General features: G+C 41.0%; 1 protein-coding gene across 1 annotated transcript in view; it reads left to right on the top strand.

Moving 5' to 3' along the window:
• Positions 1-858: 858 nt before the first annotated feature.
• Positions 859-11,324, top strand: part of TMPRSS12 (transmembrane serine protease 12) — a 35,338-nt gene continuing 24,872 nt past the window's right edge. Inside the window, exons 1-2 of the mRNA XM_055394768.2 lie at positions 859-1,105; positions 1,774-1,969. Coding sequence (XP_055250743.2) covers positions 859-1,105; positions 1,774-1,969 — 443 coding nt within the window. The remainder of the gene's footprint in view (positions 1,106-1,773; positions 1,970-11,324) is intronic.

The following is an 11,324-nucleotide window of genomic DNA, read 5'->3' as shown; positions in this document are numbered from 1 at the left end:
TGGGTGTTCATTGGAGGGACTGATGTTGAAGCTGAAACTCCAATATTTTGGCCACCTGATGCAAAGAGCTGACTCATTTGAAAAGACCCTGAAGTTGGGAAAGATTGAGGGCAGGAGGAGAAGGGGACGACAGGATGAGATGGTTAGATGGCATCACCGACTCAATGGACGTGAGTATGGGTAAACTCGGGGAGTTGGTGATGGACAGGGAGGCCTGGCGTGCTGCAGTTCATGGGGTCGCAAAGAGTCGGACACGACTGAGCGACTGAACTGAACTGAACTGAAATTTGATTCTATCAGCTCACCCTAAGATGATCTGTTGAAGGTAAACTACTACAAAACTATAGTAAGATCAATGTGTACAACTGAAATTGGCCTCAGATCCCAACCTCCGTACTTCTCTGCCTTCTGCTTTACGTCTCCCTTGTCCAGCTCACCCACTTCAGTTTAGATGCTCTTCCTTCTGGAAGCCTTCCTGGCCCTGGAAATCTGAGGTAGCAGCGCCCTCCAGTGGTTCCAGCAGCTCCCTTCTGACCACAACAGTCTTACAGTATCATCTAAGCAGGTAGATCTGGCTCAGGAAGGTCTCATCAGTCAGCGAATCCCCAGACCCTGGCTGAGGGCGAGATACTCCGTCTGCCCGGTAACTAGAACAAGGGGGAGGCCTGACCCAACCAGGTTATCTCGGCAGCCTCACAGGCCTCACGTATGGCTCCTAGCCTACTTCTCATGCACAGTCCTCCCCCGCCGCCCCGCGCGCCTCGCCACCGCCTTCCACTCCCGTCTCTCCCACCTCGCAAACCACATTACCTAGGCCGCAGGCCCACGAGCTCGCGGCGAGGCGGGAGCCGGCAAGAAATGCCTGCCGCCATCTTGCCCACCAGGAGTTCAGACATGGCGCTGGGGCCCCTGAGCGCAGGGCTGCTGTTTCTGGCGAGCGCTCTCACATGCTCAGAACACTACTCGCTCTTCTCTGAAAGGAGTAGGCGCGGCTCCTCGCGGGAACAGGCTGGCGGTCTGGGGTGGCCTGAGGCCGTGAGTGGGAGGCCCAGAGAACAGAAGGCGCACGAGGCACGGGAACAGGAAGAGTTGGACGCAAAGGGCAGTATCTGTTCTCTTCTTTAGACAGTCGCCCTTTGTTTTTTTTGTCCCACTTAAGTCGGGTTCTGTTTTTACCAACTGCCTTCACCTAAAAATTTACAGACCTTAGCAGTTCTATTTAAATGATGACTTTCATAGTAGTCACTTGTGGTAGAAATGCCGTACACTTGTGCGTCTGTATATTCACCTTAAAATATTATGGGGTGTGTCATTCCCATTTTACAGATTAATAGTTCACTGAAATTCAAAGCTGAAAGGGCTGTTAGCTAACTTGTTCATGCTACAGTTGAGAAAAATTAACCCCACAAGTTAAACGGCAAGTATTAGAAATTGTAGCTCTTGGTTCACCAGTCCCAGGAGCTCTCAGTTGCCATTTCAGATAGGGGAAAATGTGTTACCTGACCAGAGAAACTTATCTCAATATTACACTTTTTAGAAGTAAAGTTTTAAAATTCATGAATTGAGCTTACTTGATGTCTACTTGTAAGCAATTAGACATCATGTTTGTTTTAACTCGCTAAGATTTTTTTGTCAAAATATGGGCACAGCTTAGGTATCCAGCTTGCTCTATCAGTTTTTTTAAATAGGAATTTAAAGATTATATTAATGTATTAAGATTAGAAACTAATACATATATGTTCAGTTCAAATAATACATCATTTTTATTTTTAGATTGTGGAATAGCACCACTTATGCATATGTTCAAGGGGTCTCGGATTGTAGGGGGCACAGAGGCTCAAATTGGCGCATGGCCATGGCTAGTTAGCCTACAGATTCAGTCCGGCAAATATGGTGCTCATGTATGTGCGGGAAGCTTAGTGAAAAATAGATGGGTCCTTACGGCTGCCCACTGCACTAAGGATGCTAGGTATGTATTCAGAACATTCCTACTTTATTCTTTTAGGGGATATTTTGAAGCTCTTCTCACCTATTAAGTCCTGACATTGCACCTTTACTGGTCTGTTTCTTTGACACAGTGGGGAGACTAACACATTTGGAGAGGGGCAACCTGTATCTTAGTCCTCCTCTGACACTTTGTGGTGCAGTGATTTTAAGTAAGGCTCCAGAAACTACTAGATGTACCAACTTGATCAAATAATATAGCTGTGTTATACTGTCACAGAATCTTAAGAGTTCAAAGAGGTATTTTAAGGGTTTAGTTCAATCCTCTGTCCTATATTTGAATCCTTCTTACAGTACTGAAATAAAGGATTCTCTAGTCTGAAATAATTACTGCTTTAATGCACTGAGCCAGGCATTTTTTCATACACAATTTCCACTACTCCCCACAACCACTCTTTGCCAGAGGGAGACCCTGACTGGAAAACAACAAAATCAGGGATCAAATCCAGATGTGTCAGAATGAAAATCCACACACATAACCATACCACTTGGCTTTCTACTTAAAATACCTTTTGTGCTGATGAATCTTGGGAAGAACCTCATTTAAATTCTGTACAGCTTTAATTCTTAGAAAGCCTTTCCTTATGCTGAATAAGTGTCTTGACTTTCATTCTGCCTGTTGAAACCGTATGTATTGAATTTCATTCCTCTTCCAAGCATTTGAAGGTAGTATTAATTTTCCACCTAACAGTTCTCAAGGCTAAATCTTATTGATATTTTTACCTTTTTACTCAACAAAAATTTACTCAATATGTTATATACTAGGAATTGGGCAAGATGCTGAGGAAGTCAACATTACTGAGGTACAGTCTAGTTTTTAGGAGTTCCTCCTGTTTCAGAAGACTCTGCCACTTCTATTCCTGTTCCCCTTGATTTTATAAATCTTGCACCATCAGCTGTCCCTTATTCCTTCTTAAAACAACTATTTATCAAAGACCTGCTCTGAGATTAGGTACTGTTTAAAGATGTTACATATAATTCTGTATTTAAATAAAATACCCTCCCAGTAGCCCTCTGAAATTGCTGTTACCTCCATTTCACACTTGAGGAATCCAGAGATCAGAGAGATTTGGTAACTTGCCCAAGATCACACTGCTGTAAAGTGGCAACCTATTGATTTCAACCTATTCTCAAATCTATGCTGTTTTATTATATCACACTGTCTCTTTAGTGTTTTTCAATATTTTCCTCTTGTTTCTTCCCTACAGCTTTCAAACATGTGTAGGTCAACTCATCATTATTTAACAAACAAATGAACCCTACCTGTTTCTGTTCTTCTTTTCACTACTAGATTCCTTGAAAAAAAAGACTCCTTTTGCTTCGTCTGCATTGACTCATAAAATTTCAGTTGCAATCTGATTTCTGTGGCTAGAACACACTATTAAAGACCCACCTCCATGCCAAATCCAATGAGCTCCACTCAATCCCCATCCTATTTTATCTCTATAACATTTGGCAAAGTTGATTACTGTTCTCTTCTTTCTTTCTTTCTGGCTGCACCATGTGGCTTGTAGAATCTTAATTCCCTGACCAGGGATCCAATTCACACCCTCTGCATTGGAAATGTGGGGTTTAACCACTGGACTACTAGGGAAGTCCTTGTCATCTTTTAAATGGCAGTATTTTCAAGAGTTCCACCTTCTATCCTCTTGTCTTATCATCTGAACTCTTTCGAGAGATGTCTCATCTCGGAAATGAGATGAGACTCCTGTTTTAGGAGTCATCATGTGCTAGTAACTCCCAAGTCTCTCCAGCTGAGTCATATTTCCAGCTCCCTCCTATACATATATATTGGAGTCACATTCTCAAGAAGTCTAAACATGAAATTTTGAAATCTTTCTTCTAATTCTTTCCCTTCTCTATTTTCCTAGATAATAGCTTCACCAACAGTTCCATTACCCAGTATGGAGTATCTCTTAAATTTGTTTCTTTTTGTCTCCCAATACATACTACTCCCCACTGATTAGAAGTAGATTCAGAATATCAGTCTCCATATCCTTAGTAAATTACTTACAGTACTTACACTATTACTCTGAATGAGTGTGAAGTGGTATCTCATTGTGGTTTTTATTCATATTTCCCTAATGATTAGTGATGGCGAGCATATTTCCGTGTGCTTTCTGGCCATCGTATTTCTTCTTCCTTTTTGTAAAGTTTGTTTTACTTTATTTTTGGCTGCACCATGCAGCATGTTCTGTATGCAGGTCAGGAAGCAACAGTTAGAACTGGACATGGAATAACAGACTGGTTCCAAATAAGAAAAGGAGTACGTCAAAGCTGTATATTGTCACCGTGCTTATTTAACTTATATGCAGAGTACATCATGAGAAACGCTGGGCTGGAGGAAGTACAAGCTGGAATCAAGACTGCTGGGAGAAATATCAATAACCTCAGATATGCAGATGACACCACCCTTATGGCAGAAAGTGAAGAAGAACTAAAGAGTCTCTTGATGAAAGTGAAAGAGGAGAGTGAAAAAGTTGGCTTAAAGCTTAACATTCAGAAAACAAAGGTCATGGCATCCGGTCCCATCACTTCATGGGAAATAGATGGGGAAACAGTGGAAACAGTGGCAGACTTTATTTTTGGGGGCTCCAAAATCACTGCGGATGCTGATTGCAGCCATGAAATCAAAAGATGCTTACTCCTTGGAAGGAAAGTTATGACCAACCTAGATAGTATATTAAAAAGCAGAGACATTACTTTGCCAACTAAGGTCCGTCTAGTCAAGGCTATGGTTTTTCCAGTGGTCATGTATGGATGTAAGAGTTGGACTGTGAAGAAAGCTGATCGCTGAAGAATTGATGCTTTTGAACTGTGGTGCTAGAGAAGACTCTTGAGAGTCCCTTAGACTGCAAGGAGATCCAACCAGTCCATTCTAAAGGAGATCAATCCTGAGTGTTCATTGGAAGGACTGATGCTAAAGCTGAAACTCCAATACTTTGGCCACTTCATGTGACAAGTTGACTCACTGGAAAAGACTCTGATGCTGGGAGGGATTGGGGGCTGGAGGAGAAGTGGACGACAGAGAATGAGATGCCTGGATGGCATCACCCACTTGATGGACATGAGTTTAAGTGAATTCTGGGAGTTGGTGATGGACAGGGAGGCCTGGCGTGCTGTGATTCATGGGGTCGCAAAGAGTTGGACACGACTGAGTGACTGAACTGAACTGAACTGAGACAGCATATTAAAAAGCAGAAACATTACTTTGACAACAAAGGTCTGTCTAGTCAAGGCTATGGTTTTTCCAGTGGTCATGTATGGATGTGAGAGTTGGACTATAAAGAAAGCTGAGTGCCGAAGAATTGATGCTTTTGAACTGTGGTGTTGGAGAAGACTCTTGAGAATCCCTTGGACTGCAAGGAAATCCAACCAGTTCATCCTAAAGGAAATCAGTCCTGAATATTCATTGGAAGGACTGATGTTGAAGCTGAAACTCCAATACTTTGGCCACCTGCTGCGAAGAGCTGACTCATTGGAAAAGACCCTGATGCTGGGAAAGATTGAGGGCAGAAGAAGGGGACGACAGAGGATGAGATGGTTGGATGGCATCATCAACTCAATGGGTGTGAGTGTGAGTAAACTCCGGGAGTTGGTGATGGATGGGGAGGCCTGGAGTGCTGCAGTCCATGGGGTCGCAAAGAGTCGGACACGACTGAGTGACTGAACTGAACTGATGCAGCATGTGGGATCTTAGTTCTCAGACTAGTAATCAAGCCTGGAAGCATGGACCACCAAAAAAGTCCTGTATTCTTCTTTGGAGAACCATTTATTCAAGTCCTTTGCCCATTTTTGAACTGGGCTGTTTGGCTTTTTGTGGATATTGAGCTGTAGGAATGCTTTATATATTTTCGAATATTAACCCCTTATTAAATATATATGATTTGCAAACATTTTCTCAAATTCTGTGAGTTGTCTTTTCACTCTCTTAATAGTGTCCTTTGATGCAAAAGTTTTAACTTTGACCAACTCCAATTTATTTTTTTTCTTTTGTTATTTATATGTTTGATGTCACTTCTGAGAACCACTGCCAAATCCAATATCATGAAGCTTTTCTTCTGTGTTTTCTTCTAAAAGTTATATAGCTTTATTCTTACACTTAGGTCTTTGATCTGTGTTGACTTAACTTTTGCCTATACTGGAAAGTAAGGATCCAGTTTCATTCTTTTGTACGTAGATATCCAATTTTCCCAGCACCATTGCTGAAAAGTCTTTCATTTCTCCATTGAATAGTCTTGGCACTGTTGTCAAAAATCAACAGACCACATATGCAAGAATGTATTGCTGGGCTCTCTAGTCTTTTCATTGCCATATATGTCTGCCCTTACGCTAGTACCACACTGTTTTGATTACTGTAGTTTTTCATTAAGTTTTGAAAACTAGAGGTATGATCCTCCAACTTCATTCTTCTTTTTCAAGTTTATTTTGGCTACTTGGGGTCTTTTGATATTCCATATGAATTCTAGGATTTTTTTTTAATTTCTGCAAAAACATTGATATTGGTATAGATATTGCATTGATTCTATGGAGCATTCTGTCTAGTACTGTCATTTTTAACAATATTAAGTTTTCTAATACATGAACAAGGGATGCCTTTCCATTTAGCTACATCATCTTTAATTTCTTTTAGCAAAGTTTTATAGTTTTCAGTGTATATAACTTGCTTTCTTAATCTTATGTTCTGAATATAAACTGAAGTCAAGTTCAGTTCAGTCGCTCAGTCATGTCCAACTCTTTGTGACCCCATGGACTGCAGCACTCCAGGCTTCCCTGTCCAGCACCAACTCCTGGAGCTTGCTTAAACTCATGTTCATTGAGTTGGTGATGCCATCCAATCATCTTATCCTGTCATCCCCTTCTCCTTCTGCCTTCAGTCTTTTCCAGCATCAGGGTCTTTTCCAAGGAGTCAGTTCTTAGCATCAGGTAACACAAGTATTGGAGCTTCAGCTTCAGCATCAGTCCTTCCATGAATATTCAGGACTGATTTCCTTTAGGATTGACTGGTTTGATCTTCTTGCAGTCCAAGGGACTCTCAAGAGTCTTCTCCAACATCTCAGTTCAAAAGCATCAATTCTTTGACAGTCAGCTTTCTTTATAGTCCAGCTGTCACATCCATACATGACTAATGGAAAAACTATAGCCTTGACTAGACGGACCTTAGTTGGCAAAGTAATGTCTCTGCTTTTAATATGCTGTCTAGGTTGGTCATAGCTTTTCTTCCATGAAGCAAATGTCTTTTAATTTCATGGCTGCAGTCACCATCCACAGTGATTCTGGAGCCCAAGAAAATAAAGTCTGTCACTGTTTCCATTGTTTCCCCATCTATTTGCCATGAAGCTTTGGAAACAGATGCTATGATCTTAGTTTTCTGAATGTTGAGTTTTAAGCCAGCTTTTTCGCTCTCCTCTTTCACTTTTATCAGGAGGCTCTTTAGTTTCTCTTCACTTTCTGCCATAAGGGTGGTTATCATCTACATATCTGAGGTTATTGATATTTCTCCCAACAATCTTGATTCCAGCTTGTGATTCATCCAGCCCAGGATTTCACATGATGTATGCTGCATATATGTTAAATAGGCAGAGTGACAGTATACAGCTTTGATGTACTCATTTCCCAATTTTGAACCAGTCCATTCAGACTTAAATTGAACAAAGTAGGGAAAACCACTAGACCATTCAGATATGACCTAAATCAAATCCCTTATGATTATACACTGGAAGTGAGAAATAGATTTAAGGGACCAGATCTGATAGATAGAGTGCCTGATGAACTATGGAGGTTCATGACATTGTACAGGAGACAGGGACCAAGACCATCCCCATGGAAAAGAAATGCAAAAAAGCAAAATGGCTCTCTGAGGAGGCCTTACAAATAATCATGAAAGAAGCAAAAAGCAAAGGAGAAAAGGAAAGATATAAGCATCTGAATGCAGAGTTCCAAAGAATAGCAAGGAGAGATGAGAAAACCTTCCTCAGTGATCAATGCAAAGAAATAGAGGAAAAGAACAGAATAGGAAAAACAAGAGATCTCTTCAAGAAAATTAGAGATTCCAAGGGAACATTTCATGCAAAGATGGGCTCGATGAAGGACAGAAATGGTATGGACCTAACAGAAGCAGAAGATATTAAGAAGAGGTGGCAAGAATACACAAAAGAACTGTACAAAAAGATCTTCACGACCAAGATAGTCACGATAACGTGATCACTGACCTAGAGCCAGACATCTTGGAATGTGAAGTCAAGTGGGCCTTAGAAAGCATCACTAGGAACAAAGCTAGTGGAAGTGATGGAATTCCAGTTGAGCTATTTCAAACCCTGAAAGATGATGCTATGAAAGTGCTGCACTCAATATGCCAGCAAATTTGGAAAACTCCGCAGTGGCCACAGGACTGGAAAAGGTCAGTCTTCATTCCAATCTCAAAGAAAGGCAATGCCAAAGAATGCTCAAACTACTGCACAATTGCACTCATCTTACACATTAGTAAAGTCATGCTCAAAATTCTCCAAGCCAGACTTCAGCAATATGTTAACCGTGAACTTCCAGATGTTCAAGCAGGTTTTAGAAAAGGCAGAGGCACCAGAGATCAAATTGCCAACATCCGCTGGATCATGGAGAAAGCAAAAGAGTTCCAGAAAAACATATATTTCTGCTTCATTGACTATGCCAAAGCCTTTGACTGTGTGGATCACAATAAACTGGAAAATTCTGAAAGAGATGGGAATACCAGACCACCTGACCTGCCTCCTGAGAAACCTGTATGCAGGTCAGGAAGCAACAGTTAGAACCAGTCATGGAACAACAGACTGGTTCCAAATAAGAAAAGGAGTACGTCAAGGTTGTATATGTCACCGTGCTTATTTAACTTATATGCAGAGTACATCATGAGGAATGCTGGGCTGGAAGAAACACAAGCTGGAATCAAGACTGCCAGGAGAAATAGCAATAACCTCAGATATGCAGATGACACTACCCTTATGGCAGAAAGTGAAGAGGAACTCAAAACCCTCTCGATGAAAGTGAAAGAGGAGAGTGAAAAGGTTGGCTTGAAGCTCAACATTCAGAAAACTAAGATCATGGCATCTGGTCCCATCACTTCATGGGAAATAGATGGGGAAACAGTGGAAACAGTGGCTGACTTTATTTTTTTGGGCTCCAAAATCACTGCAGATGCTGACTGCAGCCATGAAATTAAAAGACGCTTACTCCTTGGAAGGGAAGTTATGACCAACCTATATAGCATATTAAAAAGTAGAGACATTACTTTGCCAACCAAGGTCCGTCTAGTCAAGGCTATGGTTTTTCCAGTGGTCATTTAAGGATGTGACAGTTGGATTATCAATAAAGTTGAGCACCGAAGAATTGATGCTTTTGAACTGTGGTGTTGGAGAAGACTCTTGAGAGTCCCTTGGACTGCAAGGAGATCCAACCAGTCCATTCTAAAGGAGATCAATCCTGGGTGTTCATTGGAAGGACTGATGCTAAAGCTGAAATTCCAATACTTTGGCCACCTCATGTAACGAGTTGACTCACTGGAAAAGACTCTGATGCTGGGAGGGATTGGGGGCGGGAGGAGACGGGGACGACAGAGAATGAGATGGCTGGATGGCATCACCGACTCGATGCAATCAGTTTGAGTGAACTCCAGGAGCTGGTGATGGACAGGGAGGCCTGTGTGCTGTGATTCGTGGGGTCACAAAGAGTCGGACACGACTGAGGGACTGAACTGAACTGAACTGAACTGATTGTTCCATGTCCAGTTCTAACTGTTGCTTCTGGACCTGCATACAGGTTTCTCAGGAGGCAGGTAAGATAGTCTGGTATTGCCATCTCTTTAAGAATTTTCCACAGTTTGTTATGATCCACACAAAGGCTTTAACTTAGTCAATGAAGCAAAACAAGATGTTTTTCTAGAATTTTCTTGTAAGGCTATTCTAGTAGTAATGAACTCCTTCAGCTTTTGTTTGTTCAGGAAGTCTTTATCCAACAATTTGCTGTCTACAAGGGACTCACTTTAGCTTTAAAGGCACACATAGAGGACTTCCTTGGTGGTTCAGTGGTTAAGAGTTTGTCATGCAATGCAAGGGGTGCAGTTCAATTCCAGGGAACTAAGATCTCATATGCCATGGAGCAACTGAGCCTGCATGCCACAACCAGACAGCACACACATCACAGTGAAAGTTCCCACATGAGACTATGAAGATCCCATGTCCAGCAACGAAGATTCCATGTGCAGCAATGAAGATCTGAAGCAGCCAAATAGATAAATTAAAAAAAAATTTTTTTAAAGGCACACATAGACAGAGTGAAGGGATGGAAAAAGATATTTCAAGAAATTGGTAACCTGCTAAAAAGCAAGGGTATTTATATTAGACAAAATAGACTTTAAGCATAAAATGGTAAAAGAGACAAGAAAAGATAGCATACAATGGAAAAGACCCTGATGAAGGGAAAAGGAAAAAAGGGTAGGAGAGGATGAGATGGTTAGATAGCATCACCCACTCAATGTACATGAATCTGTGCAAACTGCAGAAGATGGTGAAGGACAGGGAAGACTGGCATGCTGGAGTCCATCAAAGAGTCAGACACAACTTAGCGACTGAACAACAATAATAAAGTGGTCAAGCCATCAAGAAGACATAACAACAGTAAATACTTATGCATCCAACATTGGAGCATCTAAAAAGATAAAGCAAGAACTAACAGAGTTAAAAGGAGAAATAAATAGCAATTCAGAAATGTTGGGAACTTTAGTTGGGGATCTTAACAATTGACAGATCATCTAGAAAGAGAATCAATAAGGAAACAGCAGATTTAAACAATGCTATAGATCAAGAATGACCTAACAGTCATAGGCAGAACCTTCTAGTCAACAGTAGCAGATTATATATTCTTCTCAAGTACATATGGAACATTTTCTATGACAAACCGTGTCAGGCCACAAAACAAGTCAGCAAATTCAAGGAGACTGAAATCATACCAGGGATCTTCTCTGACCACAATAGCATGAAAGTAGAAATCAATAAAAAGAGGAAAATTGGAAAATGCGTGAATACATGGAAATTAAACAATACTCTCCTAGGAAACCAATGGATCAAAGAAGAAACTAAAAGAGAAATTTAAAAAGGATTTTGAGACAAAAATGGAAACACAACTTATGCAGCAAAAGCAGTTCTGAGAGAGAAGTTCATGGCAATTAATGCATATATTAAGAAGCAAGATGATACCAAATAAACAACCTACCTCTGTACCTGAAGGAACTAGAAAAAGAAGAAACTGAACCTAAAATTAGAAGGAAGGAAACAATAAAGATTAGCACA

Source organism: Moschus berezovskii, chromosome 6, assembly GCF_049115385.1.
Source record: "Moschus berezovskii isolate FMDL1 chromosome 6, NW_MosBer_1.0, whole genome shotgun sequence".
NCBI lineage: Eukaryota > Metazoa > Chordata > Mammalia > Artiodactyla > Moschidae > Moschus > Moschus berezovskii.
This window is presented reverse-complemented; position numbering and strand designations above follow the sequence as displayed.